General features: G+C 45.1%; 1 protein-coding gene across 4 annotated transcripts in view; it reads right to left on the bottom strand.

The window, feature by feature from the left end:
* Positions 1-24,232, bottom strand: part of gsg1l2b (gsg1-like 2b) — an 89,026-nt gene that overhangs the window by 17,475 nt on the left and 47,319 nt on the right. For all 4 annotated transcript variants that reach the window (XM_078400920.1, XM_078400919.1, XM_078400922.1 and 1 more), the window contains one exon: positions 17,301-17,412. In XM_078400920.1, the coding sequence (XP_078257046.1) occupies positions 17,301-17,412 (112 nt within the window). The remainder of the gene's footprint in view (positions 1-17,300; positions 17,413-24,232) is intronic.

Genomic DNA, 24,232 nt, shown 5'->3' on the forward strand with positions numbered 1-24,232 from the left:
AGAACTGTGGTTGCTCTTTTAAGTACTTCTTGGCAAACTGTAGCCCGGCCATCCTATTTTTTTGCGGCTAACCAGTGGTTTGCATCTTGCAGTGTAGCCTCTGTATTTCTGTTCATGAAGTCTTCTGCGAATAGTGGTCATTGACAAATCCACACCTGACTCCTGAAGAGTGTTTCTGATCTGACGGACAAGTGTTTGAGGATTTTTCTTTATTATAGAGAGAATTCTTCTGTCATCAGCTGTGGAAGTCTTCCTTGGCCTGCCAGTCCCTTTACAATTAACAGAGAAACATAGAAAATAGGTGCAGGAGGAGGTCATTCGGCCCTTCGACCCAGCACCGCCATTCATTGTGATCATGGCTGATCGTCCACAATCAATAACCCTTGCCCGCCTTCTCCCCGTATCCCTTGATTCCACTAGCCCCTAGAGCTCTATCTAACTCTCTCTTAAATCCATCCAGTGATTTGGCTTCCACTGCCCTCTGTGGCAGAGAATTCCACAAATTCACAACTCTGGGTGAAAAAGTTCCTTCTCACCTCAGTTTTAAATGGCCTCCCCATTATTCTAAGACTGGCCCCTGGTTCTGGACTCGCCCAACATTGGGAACATTTTTCTTGCATCTAGCTTGTCCAGTCCTTTTACAATTTTATATGTCTCTATAAGATCCCCTCTCATCCTTCTAAACTCCAGTGAATACAAGCCTATTCTTTTCAATCTTTCCTCATATGACAGTCCCGCCATCCCAGGGATCAATCTCATGAACCTACGCTGCACTGCCTCAATTACATGGATGTCCTTCCTCAAATTAGGAGACCAAAACTGTATACAATACTCCAGATGTGGTCTTACCAGGGCCCTATACAACTGCAGAAGAACTTCTTTACTCCTATACTGAAATCCTCTCGTTATGAAGGCCAACATGCTTTCTTCACTGCCTGCTGTACCTGCACGCCAACTTTCAGTGACTGGTGTACAAGGACACCCAGGTCTCACTGGACCTCCCCCTTACCTAACCTGACACCATTGAGATAATAATCTGCCTCCTTATTTCTGCCGCCAAAGTGGATAACCTCACATTTATCTACTTTCAGAAAGCCTTCTGCATACTGCATCTGCCACGCATCTGCCCACTCACTCAACCTGTCCAGGTCACCATGCAACCTCCTAACCTCCTCTTCACAGTTCACACTGCCACCCAGCTTTGTGTCATCCGCAAACTTGCTAGCGTTGCTTCTTATTCCCTCTTCCAAATCATTAATATATATGGTAAACAGTTGCGGCCCCAACACCGTGCCTTGCGGCACTCCATTCGCCACTGACTGCCATTCTGAAAAGGACCCGTTTACTCCTACTCTTTGCTTCCTGTCTGCCAACCAATTTTCTATTCATGTCAACACCCTACCCCCAATACCATGTGCTCTAATTTTACTCCCCAATCTCCCATGTGGGACCTTATCAAAGGCTTTCTGAAAGTCTAGATACACTACATCCACTGGCTCCCCTCATCCATTTTACTTGTCACATCCTCAAAAAATTCCAGAAGATTAGTCAAGCATGATTTCCCTTTCATAAATCCATGCTGACTTGGACTTATCCTTTTACTGCTATCCAAATGCACCGTTATTACCTCTTTAATAATTGACTCCAGCATCTTTCCCACCACCAAAGGCAGGCTAACTGGTCCGCAATTCTCCGTTTTGTCTCTCGCTCCTTTCTTGAAAAGTGGGATAACATTAGCTATCCTCCAATCCACAGGAACTGATCCTGAATCTATTGAACATTGGATAATGATCACCAATGCATCCACTATTTCTAGAGCCACCTCCCTGAGGACCCTGGGATGCAGACCATCAGGCCCAGGGGATTTATCATCCTTCAGTCCCATTAATCTATCCAATACTCAGTCTGAAGAAGGGTCTCGACCCGAAACGTTCAGTCTGAAGATGGGTCTCGACCCGAAACGTCACCCATTCCTTCTCTCCTCAGATGCTGCTTGACCTGCTAAGTTACTCCAGCGTTTTGTGAATAAATATCCAATACTATTTCTCGCCTAATGCAAATTTCTTTCAGTTCCTCTACCCCCCTAGATCCTCTGTCCTCTAGTACATCTGGGAGATTGTTTGTGTCTTCCTTAGTGAAGACAGATCCGAAGTACCTGTTCAACTCTTCTGCCATTTCCTTGTTACCCATAATAATTTCACCCGTGTCTGCCTTCAAGGGAACCACATTTAACTTTGCTACTCTTTTCTCTTAACATATCTAAAGAAGCTTTTACTGTCCTTCTTTATATTCTTGGCCAGTTTCCCCTCGTACTTCATCTTTTCAGACTGTATTGCCTGTTTTGCTACCTTCTGTTGTCCTTTGAAAGTTTCCCAATCCTCTGGCTTCCCGGTACTCTTTGCTGTGTTATACATCTTTTCTTTTAGTTTTATTCCATCCCTAACTTCCCTTGTCAGCCATGGTTGCCTCCTACTTCCCTTAGAATCTTTCTTCCTCTTTGGAATGAAATGATCCTGCGTCTTCTGTATTATGCCCAGAAATTCCTGTTTGCCGCCAAAGTGGATAACCTCACATTTATCTATATTATACTGCATCTGCCACGCATCTGCCCACTCACTCAACCTGTCAACCTCCTAACATCATCTTCGCAGTTCACACTGCCACCCACCTTTGTGTCATCCGCAAGCTTGCTAGTGTACTTCTAATTCCTTCATCCAAATCATTAATATATATGGTAAACAGTTGCGGCCCCAACACCCCAAATTAGTAAGCTCATCAGTGCTCTCATTCTTCTTAATGATGTTCCAAACAGTTGATTTTGGTAAGCCTAAGGTTTGGCTGATGTCTCTAACAGTTTTATTCTTGTTTCTCAGTCTCATAATGGCTTCTTTGACTTTCATTGGCACAACTTTGGTCCTTGTGTTGATAAACAGGAATAGAGGTTTCCAAAGGTGATGTAAAGACTGAAGGAAAGACTGGGTGTTGCATTAAGGAGGCATTTAAACACACCTGAGCAATTACAGACACCTGTGAAGCCATGAGTCCCAAACATTATTGTGCCCTAAAATGGGGGGACTATGTATAAACACAGATGTAAATTTCTACATGGTGAAATCAAAATGTATAAAAATACCCTTTAATAAAATCTGACAATGTGCACATTAACCACATGTGATTTTTTCTATTACAAATCTCAAATTGTGAAGTACAGAGGCAAATAAATAAAAGATGAATCTTTGTCCCAAACATTATGGAGGGCACTGTTTTTAGAAAGGCAAACAATAGACAATAGACAATAGACAATAGGTGCAGGAGTAGGCCATTCGGCCCTTTGAGCCAGCACCACCATTCAATGTGATCATGGCTGATCATTCTTAATCAGTACCCCGTTCCTGCCTTCTTCCCATACCCCCTGATTCCACTATCCTTAAGAGCTCTATCTAGCTCTCTCTTGAAAGCATTCAGAGAATTGGCCTCCACAGCCGTCTGAGGCAGAGAATTCCACAGATTTACAACTCTCTGACTGAATTTTTTTTCCTCATCTCCGTTCTAAATGGCCTACCCCTTATTCTTAAACTGTGGCCCCTGGTTCTGGATTCCCCCAACATTGGGACATGTTTCCTGCCTCTAATGTGTCTAACCCCTTAATAATCTTATATGTTTCAATAAGATCCCCTATTATCCTTCTAAATACCAGTGTATACAAGCCTAGTCGCTCCAGTCTTTCAACATACGACAGTCCCGCCATTCCGGGAATTAGCCTAATAAACCTATGCTGCACGCCCTCAATAGCAAGAATATCCTTCCTCAAATTTGGAGACCAACATTGCACACAGTACTCCAGGTGCGGTCTCACTAGGGCCCTGTACAACTGCAGAAGGACCTCTTTGCTCCTATACTCAACTCCCCTTGTTATGAAGGCCAACATTCCATTGGCTTTTTTCACTGCCTGCTGTACCTGCATGCTTCCTTTCAGTGACTGATGCATTAGGACACCCAGATCTCGTTTGGTGTCCCCTTTTCCTAACTTGACACCATTCAGATAATAATCTGCCTTCCTATTCTTACCACGTCCGTTTGTCTTTTGTGTTTTTTGTTGTTTTTGTCTGAATTGTAGTTTAAATATGGTGTAGTGTTTGTGGTTGTGTGTTATGTGGGGGGGGGGTGGGAACTATAACATTGTCTCTCCCGAACGGAGACCCGACCTTTGTTTTCTGTGTCGTGTCTCTGTTCCCGCTGCAGCCTATCACCGGCCATGCACCTGGAGCTGGCGGGCTCCGGCTGGGACCACCTGGGCTCTGGTTCGCAGAGCCCGCGGCCCGGACTCACCACCTACGGCGCTGGCTGCCTTCGGATGCTGCGGGAGCGGCTGCGACTTGTCTCCGGAGGCTCCGGCGCGGGCCGCGTGGACGTCGGAAGCCCACAGGCCCCTGGGTGGGGGACGACATCGGGAGCTCCGGCAGCGGCAGCGTCTTCGCCCGCCCGCCCCGAATCGGGGGGCTTGGGTCGGCCTGCTGCGGACCTTTCACCGTCCGGCGCGGCCTGAAATAGGCCGCGGGATTTTCTCCGCCTGGCGGGGGCTTCAATTTCGGGAGACCTGACCGCCCCGACGTGGCAACTTCAACAGCCTGACCGCAGGAGAAGACGGCAGGGGAAGAGAAAAATACATTCTGGCCTTCCATCACAGTGAGGAGGTGACTGGAGGAGACTCACTGTCATGGATGTTTCTTTTGTTTGGTGTTAGTTTATGATTGTATGTGTTTTTCCATTTTTATTGATTATTCTTATTGGTCTTATTGTTGAACTGCGGGTAATGTTTTCATTTCACTACACATTTATGTGTATGTGACAAATAAACGACTATTGACTATTGATTGATTGACCAAAGTGGATAACCTCACACTTTTCCACATTATATCATATCATATCATATCATATATATACAGCCGGAAACAGGCCTTTTCGGCCCACCAAGTCCGTGCCGCCCAGTGATCCCCGTACATTAACACTATCCTACACCCACTAGGGACAATTTTTACATTTACCCAGCCAATTAACCTACATACCTGTACGTCTTTGGAGTGTGGGAGGAAACCGAAGATCTCGGAGAAAACCCACGCAGGTCACGGGGAGAACGTACAAACTCCTTACAGTGCAGCACCCGTAGTCAGGATCGAACCTGAGTCTCCGGCGCTGCATTCGCTGTAAAGCAGCAACTCTACCGCTGCGCTACCGTGCTAAACTGCATCTGCCATGCATCCGCCCACTCACACAACCTTAAGGATGAACCCCGACTCATACTGCCTCCCTGGCCACGGAGCGCAGGCTTCCGAGGGCTCCTGCCTGACTGGCAAAGTGCACCAGTGAACCCTTCTTCACTCACTGCATGGTCCAGTGGGCACGGCTGTTGTTGCGGCTCAGGTTGTAGCCCCTGGTGACAGTGCTTTCTTGGGCTGCCACTCCAAGGGCGCACTCGGTTACTGTGAGGCTCCCTCCCCTCTCACCTGCTGATACTTTTTCCTGTCGGCCCATCGCTTTGTCCACTCCACCACCGCCGCTTCCTCCTTCTCCCATTGCCCTGTCCATTTGACCTCTCACCCCTCCCCATCCACCGCCACCTCCTTCTCCGAAGTCACCGACATACTCCACCTTGGCATCGGCAGTGGCAGCAGGTGAGAGAGCTGTAACAACAGCTGCCTCACCAGACGGTACAGAAGTTGGTAAAGACAGGCTCACTTGTGCAGACCGCTGGCATTGGCCCAAGCTTTAAGGTGAAATTGCACAGCGTTGGAGTGACTCATAGAAACATAGAAACATAGAAAATAGGTGCAGGAGTAGGCCATTCGGCCCTTCGAGCCTGCACCGCCATTCAATATGATCATGGCTGATCATTCAGCTCAGTAGCCTGTACCTGCCTTCTCTCCATACCCCCTGATCCCTTTAGCAAAAAGGGCCACATCTAACTCCCTCTTAAATATAGCCAATGAACTGGCCTCAACTACCTTCTGTGGCAGAGAATTCCACAGACTCACCACTCTCTGTGTGAAGAAATGTTTTCTCATCTCGGTCCTAAAAGACTTCCCCCTTATCCTTAAGCTGTGACCCCTGGTTCTGGACTCCCCCAACATCGGGAACAATCTTCCCGCATCTAGCCTCTCCAACCCCTTAAGAATTTTATATGTTTCTATAAGATCCCCCCTCAGTCTTCTAAATTCCAGCGAGTACAAGCCCAGTCTATCCAGTCTTTCCTCATATGTAAGTCCCGCCATCCCAGGGATCAATCTGGTGAACCTTCTCTGTACTCCCTCTAAGGCAAGAACGTCTTTCCTCAGGTTAGGAGACCAAAACTGCACACAATACTCCAGGTGCGGTCTCACCAAGGCCCTGTACAACTGCAGCAGAACCTCCCTGCTCCTAAACTCAAATCCTCTTGCTATGAATGCCAACATACCATTCGCTTTCTTCACTGCCTGCTGCACCTGCATGCTTGCTTTCAATGATTGGTGCACCATGACACCCAGGTCCCGTTGCATCTCCCCTTCTCCCAATCGGTCACCATTCAGGTAATACTCTGCTTTCCTGTTCTTGCCGCCAAAGTGGATAACCTCACATTTATCCACATTATATTGCATCTGCCATGCATTTGCCCACTCGCCTAATCTATCCAAGTCACTCTGCAGCCTCCTAGCATCCTCCTCGCAGCTAACACTGCCACCCAGCTTCGTGTCATCCGCAAACTTAGAGATGTTGCATTCAATTCCCTCGTCCAAATCATTAATATACACTGTAAATAACTGGGGTCCCAGCACTGAGCCTTGCGGTACCCCACTAGTCACTGCCTGTCATTCCGAAAAGGTCCCGTTTATTCCTACTCTTTGCTTCCTGTCCGCCAACCAATTTTCTATCCACCTCAACACTGAACCCTCAATACCGTGTGCTTTAAGTTTGTATACCAATCTCCTATGTGGGACCTTGTCGAAGGCCTTCTGAAAGTCCAGATATAACACATCGACTGGTTCTCCCTTATCCACTCTATTAGTTACATCCTCGAAAAATTCTATAAGATTCGTCAGACATGATTTGCCTTTGGTAAATCCATGCTGACTTTGTCCGATGATATCACCACTTTCCAAATGTAATGCTATCACATCTTTAATAACTGACTCTAGCATTTTCCCCACTACCGATGTTAGGCTAACTGGTCTATAATTCCCCGTTTTCTCTCTCCCTCCCTTTTTAAAAAGTGGGGTTACATTAGCTACCCTCCAGTCCTCAGGAACTACTCCAGAATCTAAAGAGTTTTGAAAAATTATCACTAATGCATCCACTATTTCTGAGGCTACTTCCTTAAGCACTCTGGGATGCAGCCTATCTGGCCCTGGGGATTTATCTGCCTTTAAATCCATTTAATTTACCTAACACCACTTCCCGACTAACCTGGATTTCCCTCAGTTCCTCCATCTCATTAGACCCCCGGTCCCCTGCTATTTCCGGCAGACGGTTTATGTCTTCCTTAGTGAAGACAGAACCAAAGTATTTGTTCAATTGGTCTGCCATCTCCTTGTTCCCTATGATCAATTCACCTGTTTCTGACTGCAAGGGACCTACATTTGTCTTAACTAATCTTTTCCTCTTGACATATCTATAAAAGCTTTTGCAGTCTGTTTTTATTTTCCTTGCCAGTTTTCCCTCATAATCTATTTTCCCTTTCCAAATTAAGCCCTTTGTCCTCCTCTGCTGGACTCTGAATTTCTCCCAGTCCTCTGGTATGCTACTTTTTCTGGCTAATCTGTATGCTTCATCTTTTGTTTTAATATTATCCTTGATTTCCCTTGTTAGCCACGGATGCACTACCTTTCCTGGTTTGTTCTTTTGCCAAACTGGGATGAACACTTGTTGTAGTTCATCCATGCGACCTTTAAATGCCTTCCATTGCATGTCCACCATCAACCCTTTCAGCATCAATCGCCAGTCTATCTTGGACAATTCACGCCTCATACCCTCAAAATTACCTTTCTTTAAGTTCAGAACACTTGTTTCTGTATCGACTTTGTCACTCTCCATCCTAATGAAGAACTCTACCATATTATGATCACTCTTGCCCAAGGGGCCTCGCACAACAAGACTGCTAACTAACCCTTCCTCATTACTCAATACCCAGTCTAGAATGGCCTGTTCTCTCGTTGGTTCCTCGACATGTTGGTTTAGAAAACCATCTCTCAAACATTCCAAGAAATCCTCTTCCTCAGCACCCCTGCCAGTTTGGTTCACCCAATCTATATGTAGATTGAAGTCACCCATTATAACTGCTGCGCCTTTAGTGCATGCATTTCTAATTTCCTGCTTGATGCCATCCCCAACCTCACTACTGCTGTTAGGTGGCCTGTGCACAACTCCCACTAGCGTTTTCTGCCCCTTAGTGTTTCGTAGCTCTACCCATATCGATTCCACTTCCTCCAAGCTAATGTCCTTCCTTTCCACTGCTTTAATCTGCTCTCTAACCAGTAACGCTACCCCACCTCCTTTTCCTTTCTGTCTATCCCGCCTGAATATAGAATATCCCTGGATGTTGAGCTCCCAGCCTTGGTCACCCTGGAGCCATGTCTCCGTAATCCCAACTATATCATAATCATTAATAACTATCTCCACATTTAATTCATCCACCTTATTACGTATACTCCTTGCATTGAGACACAAAGCCTTCAGGCTTGTTTTTACAACTCTCTTACCCCTTGTACGATTATGTTGAAAAGTGGCCCTTTTTGATTTTTGCCCTGGATTTGTCTGCCTGCCACTTTTACTTTTCACCTTGCTACCTGTTGCAGAAGGGTCCCGACGTCACCTCTCCATGTTCTCCAGCAATGATTTCTGACCACTGAGTTACTCGAGCACTTTGTGTTCCTTTGTGCATTAGCCATCATCTGTAGTTCTTTGTTTCAACTACATACACTGATAATACATTACTCGTTTATAATGGACAATCGACAATAACAGACTCCATGCTCCACGAATGGTTCATTATAATGAGGGTGTACTGTACTGTACCTATTCAACTACTTCCTCCGGCAGCTCATTCCATTTAGCCACGCCCTCAGTCAAAAAAATTATTCCTCAAATTTCAATTAAATCTTTCTCGTCTCATCTAGAACTTCTGGGCTTGAATTCTTGATTCCCCTACCCTGGGAAAAGACTGCATTCCTCTCATGATTTTTTACACCTGAATAAAAAGGTAAACAATAAAAGAAGAAATCCGACCAAATGCTCAGATAATGTCAATAATGACAATACTTTTTTGAAGAGATAGCTATAAGGATTGACAAGGGCAATGCATCCTATCGTCAGGTTCTGCATGTTGGGTTCATCCACAAGGTCAGAACACGCAGGAACCAGGATTCAGATGGGCAAATGCATAAAAAAAAATAGCTACCTGGTAGTAGGGGAGGGTTGTTTTTCAGACTGGAGGCCTCGATCAGTAGTATACTGCAGTGCTGGGTCCTTTCATGTTTATCATATATATTATTTGTTTGGATGAGAACATAGTGATGAGTAAATTTGCAGATTGCACTAAAATCTGTGGTAAGGTGGACGTTGCTTACAAGACAACAGGAGACTTTTCAAATGGGTAAGTGAGCAAAGTTGCAGCAGATGGAAATTAATTTAGACAAGTATGTAGTGATGCGTTTTTGGAGGTAAAACCCGGGTCAGACATATACTTTTAATGGCAGGGCCTTTGGGAGTGTTGTTGAACAGTGAGGCCTTGGGATACAGATATATACAGTGCATTCAGAAAGTATTCAGACCCCTTCACTTTTTCCACATTTTAAAGGAATAAATTATTCTTTTTTAATCATCAATCTACACACAATAAAGTAATTAAAAATAAATAACTGACATATCACATTTACATAAGTATTCAGACCCTTTACTCAGTACTTTGTTGAGGCACCTTTGGCAGTGATTACAGCCTCAAGTCTTCTTGGGTATGACGCGACAAGCTTGGCACACCTGTATTTGGGTAATTTCTCTCATTCTTCTCTGCAGATCCTCTCAAGGTCTGTCAGATTGGATGGGGAATGTCGAAGCACAGTTATTTTCAGGTCCCTCCAGAGATGTTCGATTGGGTTCAAGTCCGGGCTCCGGCTGGGCCACTCAAGGACATTCACAGACTTGTCACGAAGCCACCCCTGCGTTGTCTTGGCTGTGTGCTTAGGGTCGTTGTCCTGTTGGAAGGTGAACTTCCGCCCCAGTCTGAGGTCCATAACGCTCTGGAGCAGGTTTTCATCAAGGGTCTCTCTGTACTTTGCTCCGTTCATCTTTCCCTTGATCCTGACTAGTCTCCCAGTTCCTGCCGCTGAAAAACATCCCCACTGCATGATGCTGCCACCACCATGCTTCACCGTAGGTACGGTATAGGCCAGGTGATGAGCAGTGCCGCTTGGCATTCAGGCCAAAGAGTTCAATCTTGGTTTCATTAGACCAGAGAATCTTGTTTCTCATGGTCTGAGAATCCTTTAGGTGCCTTTTGGCAAACTCCAAGCGGACTGTCATGAGCCTTTTACTGAAGAGTGGCTTCTGTCTGGCCACTCTACCATAAAGGCCTGATTGGTGGAGTGCTGCAGATATAGTTGTCCTTCTGGAAGGTTCTCCCATCTTCACAGAGGAACTCTGGAGCTCTGTCAGAGTGACCATCGGGTTCTTGGTCACCTCCCTGACCAAGGACCTTCTCCCCCGATTGCTCAGTTTGGCCAGGCGGCCAGCTTTATGAAGAGTTCTGGTGGTTCCAAAGTTCTTCCATTTAAGAATGACGGAGGCCACTGTGCTCTTCGGGACCTGCAATGCTGCAGAAATTGCTTAATACCCTTCCCCAGATCTGTGTCTTGATATAATCCTGTCTCGGAGGTCTACGGACAATTCCTTTGTCTTCATGGCTTGATTTTTGCTCTGACATGCACTGTCAACTGTGGGACCTTGAACAGACAGGTGTGTGGCTTTCCAAATCATGTCCAATCTATTTAGTTTACCACTGGTGGACTCCAATCAAGTTGTAGAAACATCTCAAGGACAATCAATGGAAACGGGATGAACATAAGCTCAATTTTGCGTGTCGTATCAAAGGGTCTGAATACTTATGTAAATGTGATATTTCAGTTATTTCTTGTTAATTACTTTGCAAAAATTTCTAAACACTTGTTTTTCCTTCTTCATTCTGGGGTATTGTATGTAAATTGATGATAAAAAATGAATTTAATCCATTTTAAAATAAGACTATAACGTACCAATATGTGGAAAAAGTGAAGGGGTCTGAATACTTTCTGAATGCACTGTAGTTCCTTGAAAGTACAACACAGGTAAATAAGTTAGCGAAGAAGGTACACATCACGGTGAAGGGGCAGAATCTACAGGCAATCGACAGCTTTATCTATCTGGGTAGTACACTCTCGCGAGTAGTGAACATTGACGCTGAGGTCAACAACAGGATTGCCAAGGCCAGCGCTGCCTTTGGGCGACTCCATGGGAATGTTTGGGAGTGGAAATGAAAGGGCCTGTTTCAGCACTGTATCTCTAAACTAAACTAAACTAAACTCTGCCTCTTATAATTTTATTTGCCTCAATTTCCACTTCCTTTTGGAGGAAGAGCCACCTTTGCCCCAGGGAGAACAGAACCAGCTTATCCAATATCCCATTATAATTCAAATCCCCCGACCACCAAGCCTTACCACCAAGCTGAAGGTCTACCGTGCAGTGGTACTCACCACTCTTCTCTATGCCAGTGAGACCTGGACTGTCTACAGCAGACATGCCAAACAGCTCAACCACTTTCACTTGAGCTGCCTACGTAAACTCCTTCACATCCGGTGGCAGGACAAAATTCCCGACACAGAGGTCTTGGAACGGGCCGGAATCCCCAGCGTCCACACCCTCCTATGGAAAGCCCAAGCCAGATGGGCAGGCCATGTCGTCAGAATGCCCGAGAGTCGACTGCCAAAACAGCTTCTGTATGGAGAACTGTGTCAGGGCAAGCGCTCAGTAGGAGGACAGAAGAAACGGTTTAAGGACTGCCTCAAAGTGTCCCTCAAAGACTTGGACATCAACCTCAGCACTTGGGAGTCTCTTGCTCTGGACCGTCCAACCTGGCGTTGCAAGCTCACCACAGGAGCCCGTGCAGCAGAGAACAGACGCACTGCAGAGGCCCAGAGGAAACGCACCGCGCGCAAGGCCCGGGCTACCTCCACTTCCACTGCAGCACCCATCCACTTGTGTCCTACATGTGGGCATGCCTTCCGGGCCCGGATTGGCCTCACCAGTCACTTCCGGACCCACAGTCACCAATCCTCCAACTGAAAGTGATGGTCATCTTCGAACCCGAAGGACGAACAACAACAATGACATACTTGTCTTCATCGTGCGAGGCGTTGTGTATTAGAATTGGGACATCATGATATAATTGCACAAAGTATTGGATTGTGGATTGCAGTATTGTGTGTAGTTGGCACACTACTGAAAAGATGTAATTAAGTTAGAGAGGGTGCAGAAAGGATTCGCAAGAATGTTGCCTGGGTCGGGGGATTTGAATTATAATGGGATATTGGATAAGCTGGTTCTGTTCTCCCTGGGGCAAAGGAGGCTCTTCCTCCAAAAGGAAGTGGAAATTGAGGCAAATAAAATTATAAGAGGCAGAGTTTAGTTTAGTTTAGTTTAGAGATACAGTGCTGAAACAGGCCCTTTCAGCCCACTGGGTCCGCACCGACCAGTGATCCCACACATTAACACTATCCTACACACACTAGGGACAATTTTTACATTTACCAAGCCAATTAACCTACAAACCTTTGGAGTGTGGGAGGAAACCGATGATCTCGGAGAAAACACACAGGTCACGGGGAGAACATACTAACTCCGTACAGACCATTGTTTAAATGAATGAATGAATCAAAGGCAGTTAAGGGTGGTGCAGTTAAGGGTGGCACAATTAGGGGGGATAGCTGGAATCTATTTCCCATGATTGGGGTAACTAAAAAAATGGTATAGGTTTAATTTAGGAGGGACAGGTTTTCAAGATGATATGAGGAAAGCATTTATCAAAGTGTAGTCAGTATCTGGAATGAACTGCCAGAGGAAGTGTGGAGGCAAGAACAGTGACAAATAAGAGGTGTCTGAGGTAGGTACTTGAATGAACAAATGAGATATGGAATTCATGTAGGAAAAGCAGGATTAGGATAGGGACAAAATGTGTGGGAAGGAACTGCAGATGTTGTTTTATACTGAAAATAATCCCAAAATGCTTGAGCAACTCAGCGGGTCAGGCAGCATCTTTGTAGAAAAGGAACAGGTGATTCATCGGGTTGGATCAATTATTCAGAATGAAAGTAAGGGGGGGAGAGGTTGAGAGGGGTGGGGTTACTGAAGGTAGGAAAATGCTAGAACAAATCAGGCCCAGCAACAGATGCTCAAGGAAGGGTGGCTGGGGAAATGGTGGTAACCAAGGGATACACGGATGAGAAGAGGTAAAGAGGTTCTTCTCAGTTGTACAGGGCCCTGGTGAGACTAAATCAGGAGTATTGGGTGCAGTTTTGGTCTCCTAATTTGAGGAAAGACATCCTTGCTATTGAGGCAGTGCAGCGTAGGTTCACGAGGGACTGTCATATGAGGAAAGATTGGAAAGACTGGGCTTGTATTCACTGGAGTTTAGAAGGATGAGGGAGGATCTTATAGAAACATATAAAATTATAAAAGTACTGGACAAGCCAAATGCAGGAAAAATGTTCCCGATGTTGGGGGAGTCCAGAATAAAGGGGAGGCCATTTAAAACTGAGATGGGGAAAAACATTTTCCTCATCCTAAGAATAAACGGGAGGCCATTTAAAACTGAGATGAGGAAAAACATTTTCACCCAGAGAGTTGTGAATTTGTGGAATTCTCTACCACAGAAGGCAGTGGAGGCCAATTTACTGGATGAATTTAAAAGATAGTTAGATAGAGCTCTTGGGGCTAGTGAAATCAAGGGATATGGGGAGAAGGCAAGCACAGGTTACTGATTGTGGATGATCAGCCATGATCACAATGAATGGTGGTGCTAGCTCATAGGGCCAAATGGCCTCCTCCTGCACCTATTTTCAAAGTTTCTACTTTTCCATAAACTGTGGAATTAGAAGGACAACTGGGGTGGGGGAAGGCTGGGAGGGAGAGAGGGAATGCAGAGAAACCAATGTTCATACCACCGGGTTGTAAAATGTACGTACGAAATATGAGATGCTGTTCCTCTATTTGCTTGTGGCCTCAGTGGAGGAGGCCCAGGACAGAAAGGCCAGTATTGCAATGGGAAGGGGAGTTACATTATTTGGCAACCGGGAAATCATGTAGTCCAAGGCGAGCATGTGTTCAGTGAAACGATCGTAACACTGAGCATGTGTTCAGCTAAACGATTGCCTAATCTGTGCTTGGTCTTGCTGATATATAGGAGCCCACACCAAGAACAAAGGTATCAGTAGATGAGGTTAGAGGAGGTGCAAGTGAACCTTTGCCGCACCAGAAAGGACTGTTGGGGTCACTGGAGGGAGTTAAGGGGGGAGTTATAGTGACAGGTGTTGCATCTCCTGTGGTTGCAGGGAGAGTTCCTGGGGAGGGGATGGTTTGGGTGGAAAGGGATGAGTGAACCAGTGAGTTGTAGAAGGAATGGTCTCCACCCCTTTCCAATTTCCCTCTGTAACTCTCTGGTTCACTCATCCTTTCCCACTCAAACCACCCCTCTCCACAAAATGTTCCCGACAACCACGGGCGATCCAACAGTTTCCCATGGGTAAGTGTAGCATCTGAACCCATGGTGGCTGGATCTCGAAAGAAAAAGTTTCAAAGGATTTTATCCTCGGAGATTGGAGTGGGGATAGGATTGGTTTAGCTTGCCATTCCACTTACAAAGATTCCACTTGCATTTGTCTAGCAGATGCAGCAGCTGATATCAGTCTGTTCTGCCTAACATCTCCAGACCCAGGAATAAATATGACAGCATACTATTTGTGTCTGGGAGACAAGGGATTGCAGATGCCGGCACCTTGAGCAAAAACAAAGTGCTGGAGGAACTCAGCGGATCAGGTAACATTTTTGGAGCCATGGATAGAAGTGTTTCGGGTTGAGGTCTTTTGTCAGACTGATCAGTCTGAAGGGGACCTGATTTTCCACTTCTGCGGCCAGCACAGAAGGTTGTTTGGGTGATTGAGGATAGAGAGTTAATATTAATGGGTGACATTGGAGCCCAGGGCATAATTGAGGCTGCTGTGCTGAGGATGTGTAAGAATAGCACTTGCGATTGGGAGGCTGGAGACTGGTATTCAAAGGGCGAAGACCAGAAATTTAGCAATAATCTGAGCACAAATGACATTAAAAGTGCTCTTGGGCCATTAAGACTTTAATGTGAGGATGCCAACCAATGTCGCCTCAACAGAAGCCATCTCTCCACCTGAAATGTTATTGGGCAAGCAGAAGAAAACCTGAAAATGTGTTTTAACTGTCCAGACTGCATAAGCATAGAGTCATAGAGTCAGAGATTGATGCAGTGTGGAAACAGGCGCTTTAGCCTAATTTGCACACATCAGCCAACATGTCCCAGCTACACTAGTCCTACCCGCCCACATTTGTTCCACATCCCTCCAAACCTGTCATAGACATAGAAACATAGAAAATAGGAGCAGGAGGAGGCCATTTGGCCCTTCGAGCCAGCACTGCCATTCATTGTGATCATGGCTGATCATCCACAATCAGCAACCCGTGCCCAACTTCTCCCCATATCCCTTGATTCCACTCGCCCCCAGAGCTCTATTTATCTCTCTCTTAAATTCATCCAGTGATTTAGCCTCCACTGCCCTCTAGAAACATAGAAACATAGAAAATAGGTGCAGGAGGAGGCCATTCGGCCCTTCAAGCCAGCACTGCCATTCATTGTGATCATGGCTGATCGTCCCCAATCAATACCCCGTGCCTGCCTTCTCCCCATATCCCTTGATTCCACTAGCCCCTAGAGCTCTATCTAACTCTCTCAATTTCAACCAGGGCTCCTGCAAATTCCTCTCTTGTTTCCCACTATGTCCTTGGATCTATCTGATCAGGCCCAAGAGATTTGTCTACCTTCAGCATCTCTTCAACCACAACACACACTGCTCTGAAGACACTTCCATTGACTGCCCAAAGTTCCTCCGTCCTCCTGTTTTTCTCCTCGGTAAATACAAAAGAGAAATACTCATTGAGGACCTTGCCCATCTCCTGTGGCTCCACTCAAAGTTGACCGCTTTGATTCTTGAGGGGTCTCACTCTCTCTCAAATGACCCTTTTCCCCCTTATGTATTTGTAAAAATTCTTGGGATTGCCCTAATTCTGCTTCTAATTCTCAGTCTTGTGTGCCCAGGCATCCATTCTTGCAGATCCCCATAGGTAACCAGAATTCCTAGGCTTGCTTCTCATCAGCAGTCTTTCGTCTATCTGAGTAATGCAGCAAACTCTTGCATTGACAAACTACATAAGTTAAAACTTGTTTGGCAATCTCCCCTCTTTCATGCTCTAATTTAAAGGAAATATACTAATCAGTAAACAAAGTCTTGCAGAAATCAATGGAAGCCAGCTTCAGAAATATAACAGGGGCAATGTCAAGTTGAGAATAACAGACAGCACCAGTTTAATTATTGAGTGAATGCACAGCCAGTTTATTATCCAATTGTGTCTGCACATTCCCTGATGGAGCTGACAGCAGAGAGACTCAATGTAATCTCCACCATTCCCAGTTCGTTAACTACTATAACAATAACCTCCAGAAATTCTTGCAGTCTTAAAAATACTGAAATCACATGGATGTGTCCTAGATGTACGTGTTGTGGTGGGGTTGAGGAAAAAGAATGGTTTGGTTGGGGTGGGTCATTACCATAAAATATCAATAATCATTGAGCAGCATTTATTATTTTTGAACATTTCCCAAATGTGAAGGAAAAATATGCGTTATAATTTGTGAATCGATTAAAATTGGAATAAAACTGGATTAATTCACAGGCTATAAGTGAACGGTTAGAAAATGTAACATTACCACAAGGAGGAGGTAAAGGACAACTGAAGGACAACTGAAAGGAAATGAATGGTTGGTACGTTGGGATAGAAAGGGATGGGTAGAGGCTCTCGTCAGCACCAAAGTACAGATATGCTTTCAATGGTGAATATTCTACATAAAAAGACCAGCTAATATTCAGCTGTATTCTAACTGCACAACAGATCAATGTGAATTGCATTATTTGACATACTACGATTTGTACAATGCCACTTACCAGTATGACCACCCGTAATCCCAGGTTTGCGGCCTCCAATCTTCAGGGCCAAGGTTGACAGTCATCTGAAACACAGTCGTGTACATCATGTGGGCTACCATTCCCAGGAGACCTGCAACACCAAGTCACAAGCACATTGTGGAGTAAGCAAAGCTTAAAACTGTGAAGGAATGGGTGAATCTTTTTCCAAGTTCTAGCCTTAATATTCTAAAGTAGCATTTTTAGTTTATTACACATACATCCAGTTATTTTCCAAATGTAATATCTCCTGGTTAGTACTATCTTGATTTGGATCTTTTATAGTCTCACAACATGAGAAGGCAGTGTGAATTCAAATTGTGTGTGTGGTCTCCCATTATTAAAGCTGGCAGATTTTTGGATTCAGTCTACATTGGATTCAGTACTACATTAATGCAAAAAAAACCTGGATCTAATTCTCAATGTGACCTCCCAGCGCTGACACTGGCAAAAGCAAGGATTCAAGCCACTTGCAGTTGTCTCTGACTTAGTGCTGGAAGTATGTGAAACTGGATAGTTGTAATGTTGTCAATTATAAATTGAGGGCGTGCAGCGTAGGTTTACTAGGTTAATTCCCGGAATGGCGGGACTATCATATGTTGAAAGACTGGAGTGACTAGGCTTGTATACACTGGAATTTAGAAGGATGAGAGGAGATCTTATCGAAACGTATAAGATTATTAAGGGGTTGGACATGTTAGAGGCAGAAACATGTTCCCAATGTTGGGGGAGTCCAGAACAAGGGGCCACAGTTTAAGAATAAGGGGTAGGCCATTTAGAACTGAGATGAGGAAAAACTTTTTCAGTCAGAGAGTTGTGAATCTGTGGAATTCTCTGCCTCAGAAGGCAGTGGAGGCCAATTCTCTGAATGCATTCAAGAGAGAGCTGGATAGAGCTCTTAAGGATAGCGGAGTCAGGGGGTATGGGGAGAAGGCAGGAACGGGGTACTGATTGAGAATGATCAGCCATGATCACATTGAATGGCGCTGCTGGCTCGAAGGGCCGAATGGCCTCCTCCTGCACCTATTGTCTATTGTCTATTGAAGAGAGTTTACTTGCAGTTTCTCCGTGTCTCTGTCACTGATGAGGAGGGTACAAGCACTGTCAAGGGGATGGAGGAGGTGGTGAGTTTAATCTTAAATGGACTAGCACATATGAAAGGAAGGAATGTGTATAGTTAATATGGATTTGGTAAAGGTGTTAGAGAGTCTGAATGGGACAGTGGAAAATAAATTAAAGATGGGAGAGATTATTTATCAGTACAGTGCTGACAGGTTTGGAGTTATTGAGAAAAAGAAGGTCCAGGTTCTACAAGTGGTTAGATCTAGACATTAGAGAGAAATTGGGAGATTAGTTAAGAAAGTAGTGGAGAAAGGCTACAGTTGATGGGAGAGAGGGAATGAATGCTTTGCAAGAAGTTGGTTCGCAACACTAAGGAGGGCAGTACACATGAGGAAGAGGAGCAAGTCAGGTCAGCATTTCATAGGGATTCCTTTAAATTTGTTAAATGAATGTTAAGGCATGCAAAGAGTGAAAAGCTCAAAGCTTCAAAGGAAGAGTTAGAGGAATGTTTAAAAAGGGGCTAACAGAATCAAGGGATATGGGGAGAAAGCAGGAATGGGTTACTGATTTTGGATGAACAGCCATGATCATATTGAACGGTAATTGGAGAATATAGGGCTTGTCTGGCTTAATGGCCTGCTTCTGCACCTATGTTCTATGTTTCTATTATGGCTCTATTATAGAGATGCCAGTTAAAAGCTTGGGTGGGTGGTATAACAGGACTTTGGATGGCAGTGAACAGGTTCAGCAACTTAGAAAATGTGTTACTGATGGGTTAGAAAGGATAGAGAAGTCAGGGATTCCAGGCAAGTTGAAGTTGTGGTGTGTGCAGTTTAGAGTCATAGAGTCATAGTGATCCAGTGTGGAAACAGGCCCTTCAGCCCAACGTGCCCACACCGGCCAACATGTTATAGCTGCATTAGTCCCACCTGACTGCTTTTGGTGCAAACCTGTCCTATCCATGTACCTGTCCAACTGTTTCTTAAATGTTGGGATAGTCCCTGTCTCAACTACCTCCTTTGGCAGCTTGTTCCAACCACCCTCTGTGTGAAAAAGTTACCTCTTAGATTCCTATTAAATCACCTTAAACCTATGTCATCTGATCCTTGATTCACCTGCTCTGGGCAAGAGACTGCATTGCAGTTTGGGCTATTCCTAGGTTAATATGGCTGGTAAAAGTATGTGAGGTGCCAATATCTTGGGTAGAAAGGGTTGAGAGATTGATTAGTTCATACGTTAGAAAATGGTTAGAAGTCTTAGTAATGTGGCTTTATATGGGAAATATATTCTCCATTTACCGTTGTAAAGGCCTAACAGAGGAGTTTAAGTATGCTAAAGTGAGGTTAGAGTTGCAATTATCAGTGAGCAAGGATACCTTAGTTGGTAATCTGGAGCCAAGTGTAACTAGAGGGAGGAAGTGGAACTCAAGTCATAGAGTCATAGAGTCCTATTAAATCTTTTCCCCTCCACCTTGAACCTATGTCCTGTGGTCCTTGACTCCCCTACTCTGGGTAAAAGACTCTGTGTATCTGCCCGATCTATTCCTCTCATAATTTTGTATTCCTCTATAAGATCTCCCCTCATCCTCCCACGCTCCATGGAATAGAGACCCAGACTACTTAACCTCTCCCTATAGCTTACATCCACTGGACCTGGCAACATACTCGTAAATCTTTTCTGAACCCTTTCAAGCTTGACAATATCTTTCCTATAACATGGTGCCCAGAACTGAACACAATATTCTAAATGCGGTCTCACCAACATCTTATACAACTGTAACATGACCTCCCAACTTCTATACTCAATACTCTGACTGATGAAGGCCAAAGTGCCAAAAGCCTTTTTGACCACCTTATCTACCTGCGACTCGACCTACAAGGAACCATGCACTTGTACACCTACATCTGACGGTGTAGATTCACTGTGGATAGAGTTGAGGAATTATAAAAAGCCATTAATGGGAGTTATCTACAGGCCCCCAAACAAAAGCCCAGATACAGGGTGTAAGTTGCAGCAGGAGTTAAGACTGGCATGCAACAAAGGTAATGCTACTGTGGTTATGTGGGTTTTTGATATGCAGGTAGACTGGGAAAATCAGGTTGGTTCTGGACCCCAAGAAAGGGAGTTTGTAGAGTGCCTCCGACATGGATTCTTAGAGCAGCTTGTAATGGAGCCTACCAGAGAGAAGGCAATTCTGGACTTAGTGTTGACCAATTAACCAGATTTAATAAGGGAACTCAAGGTGAAGGAGGTAGGAGGTAGTGACCATAATATGATTAGTTTTAATCTGCAATTTGAGAGGGAGAAGATTAAATCAGAAGTGTCAGTGTTGCAGTTGAACAAAGGGGACTATGAAGGCATGAGAGAGGAGCTGGCCAAGGTCGAATGGAAAAGGATCCTAGCAGGAATGACGGTGGAACAGCAATGGCAGGAATTTCTGAACATAATCCAAAAGATGCAGGATCATTTCATTCCAAAGAGGAAGCAGATTCTAAGGGGAGTAAGATGCAACCATGGCTGACAAGCGAAGTTAGGGGTGGAATAAAACTAAAAGAAAAGATGTATAACATAGCAAACAGTAGCAGGAAGCCAGAGGATTGGGGAACATTCAAAGGACTACAGAAGGTGACAAAAATGCAACACGGGCTGAAAAGATGAAGTATGAGGGGAAGCTGGCCAAGAATATAAAGAGGGATAGTAAAAGCTTCTTTAGGTATGAGAAGAGAAAAAGATTAGTAAAGACAAATGTGGGTCCCTTGAAGGTAAAAATGGGTGAAATTATTATGGGTAACAAGGAAATAGCAGAAGAATTGAACAGGTATTTTGGATCTGTCTTCACTAAGGAAGACACAAACAATCTCCCAGATGTACTGGAGGACAGAGGATTTAGGGAGACAGAGGAACTGAAATAAATTTGCATTAGGCGAGAAATAGTATTGGGTAGACTGATGGGACTGAAGGCTGATAAATCCCCAGGGCCTGATGGTCTGCATCCCAGGATACTTAAAGAGGTGGCTCTAGAAATCATGGACACATTGGTGTAAGAAAATAACTGCAGATGCTGGTACAAATCGAAGGTATTTATTTCACAAAATGCTGGAGTAACTCAGCAGGTCAGGCAGCATCTCAGGAGAAAAGGTTCTCTCCTGAGATGCTGCCTGACCTGCTGAGTTACTCCAGCATTTTGTGAAATGGACACATTGGTGATCATTTTCCAATGTTCAATAGATTTAGGATCAGTTCCCGTGGATTGGAGGGTAGCTAATGTTATCCCACTTTTCAAGAAAGGAGCAAGAGAGGAAAAGGGGAATTATAGACCAGTTAGCCTGACATATCCTGAGGTGGGGAAGATGCTGGAGTCAATTATTAAAGAGGTAATAACGGCGCGTTTGGATAGCAGTAAAAGGATTGGTCCAAGTCAGCATGGATATATGAAGGGGAAATCATGCTTGACTAATCTTCTGGAATTTTTTGAGGATGTGACAAGTAAAATAGACAATAGACAGTAGACAATAGACAATAGGTGCAGGAGTAGGCCATTCAGCCCTTCGAGCCAGCACCGCCATTCAATGCGATCATGGCTGATCACTCTCAATCAGTACCCCGTTCCTGCCTTCTCCCCATACCCCCTCACTCCGCTATCCTTAAGAGCTCTATCCAGCTCTCTCTTGAAAGCATCCAACGAACTGGCCTCCACTGCCTTCTGAGGCAGAGAATTCCACACCTTCACCACTCCCTGACTGGAGAAGTTCTTCCTCATCTCCGTTCTAAATGGCCTACCCCTTATTCTTAAACTGTTCTGGACTCCCCCAACATTGGGAACATGTTTCCTGCCTCTAATGTGTCCAATCCCCTAATTATCTTATATGTTTCAATAAGATCCCCCCTCATCCTTCTAAATTCCAGTGTATACAAGCCCAATCGCTCCAGCCTTTCAACATACGACAGTCCCGCCATTCCGGGAATTAACCTAGTGAACCTACGCTGCACGCCCTCCATAGCAAGAATATCCTTCCTCAAATTTGGAGACCAAAACTGCGCACAGTACTCCAGGTGCGGTCTCACCAGGGCCCGGTACAACTGTAGAAGGACCTCTTTGCTCCTATACTCAACTCCTCTTGTTACGAAGGCCAACATTCCATTGGCTTTCTTCACTGCCTGCTGTACCTGCATGCTTCCTTTCATTGACTGATGCACTAGGACACCCAGATCTCGTTGAACTCCTCCTCCTCCTAACTTGACACTATTCAGATAATAATCTGCCTTTCTATTCTTACTTCCAAAGTAAATAACCTCACACTTATCTACATTAAACTGCATCTGCCATGTATCCGCCCACTCACACAACCTGTCTAAGTCACCCTGCAGCCTTATTGCATCTTCCTCACAATTCACACTACCCCCCAGCTTAGTATCATCTGCAAATTTGCTAATGGTACTTTTAATCCCTTCGTCTAAGTCATTAATGTATATCGTAAATAGCTGGGGTCCCAGCACCGAACCTTGCGGTACCCCACTGGTCACTGCCTGCCATTCCGAAAGGGACCCATTTATCCCCACACTTTGCTTTCTGTCTGTCAACCAATTTTCTATCCATGTCAGTACCCTACCCCCAATACCATGTGCCCTAATTTTGCCCACTAATCTCCTATGTGGTACCTTGTTGAAGGCTTTCTGAAAGTCGAGGTACACCACATCCACTGACTCTCCCCTGTCAGTTTTCCTAGTTACATCCTCAAAAAATTCCAGTAGATTTGTCAAGCATGATTTCCCCTTCGTAAATCCATGCTGACTCGGAATGATCCTGTTACTGCTATCCAAATGCAGTGGATGCAGTGTACTTGACTTTCAGAAAGCCTTTGGTAAGGTCCCTCACTGGAGATTAGTGAGCAAAAGTAGAGCACATGGTATTGGGGATAGGATATTGACATCGATAGAGAATTAATTGGCAGACAGGAAGGAAAGAGTAGGAATAAACGGGTCCTTTACAGAAAGGCAGGCAGTGGCGAATGGAGTGCCGCAACTGTTTACAATATATATTAATGATTTGGATGATAATAATAATAATAATAATAATATATTTATTTTATATAGCGCCTTAACACATGCTCAAAGTGCTTTACAAATACAATTAACATAGAAACAAACAGACAAACAGACAAACTATCCTGACGGAAAAGCGGCGAATAATCAACGCCAGCGTCCTCTCACGTCAGGGTCCGGCAGTAGACATTAAAGAACACAAGACACACAGATACAATTTTTTACACAAATCAGCCATCACAGTGATTGCTCTAGGCATACCCTCACTGTGATGGAAGGCAAAGTCTTATCTCCTCCTCGTTCTTCTCCCGTGGCGCCACGAGGCGATCGAGGCTCCCAACCCCTTGAAGCCCCCACCGGGCGATGGAAAGTCCCAGGGTCGAGCCGAGCAGGCCGATGAAAGTTCTGAGCCCCCACCGGGCGATGTAAAGTGCCGCGGCCAGGCCACGCAGGGTGATGAAGGGCCTGCGGGCGGGTTGATCGTGCCTCGTGCTTCGGGGCGGTCGAAGGTGCTACGGCTGGAGCTCCCAAAAGCCGGTCGCCAGCCAGGGACCTGCGAACTCCCGATGTTGCGGTCTGCAGGGCCCACGGCCGAAGCCTCCGAGATGGTAAGTCCAGGCCCTGCGACCGGAGTCTTTGAGGTCGATCCCAGCTGGAGGCCGCCGACTCCACGATGTTAGGCCGTTGCGCGAACGGAGATACGACACGGTAAAGGTCGCATCTCCGTTGAGGAGATTTAAAAAAGGTTTCCCCCAACCCTCCCACCACCCCCCTACATACACAGAATTAAAAATAAAACAAAACGTACA

This window comes from Rhinoraja longicauda, chromosome 6, assembly GCF_053455715.1.
Source record: "Rhinoraja longicauda isolate Sanriku21f chromosome 6, sRhiLon1.1, whole genome shotgun sequence".
Classification (NCBI taxonomy): domain Eukaryota; kingdom Metazoa; phylum Chordata; class Chondrichthyes; order Rajiformes; family Arhynchobatidae; genus Rhinoraja; species Rhinoraja longicauda.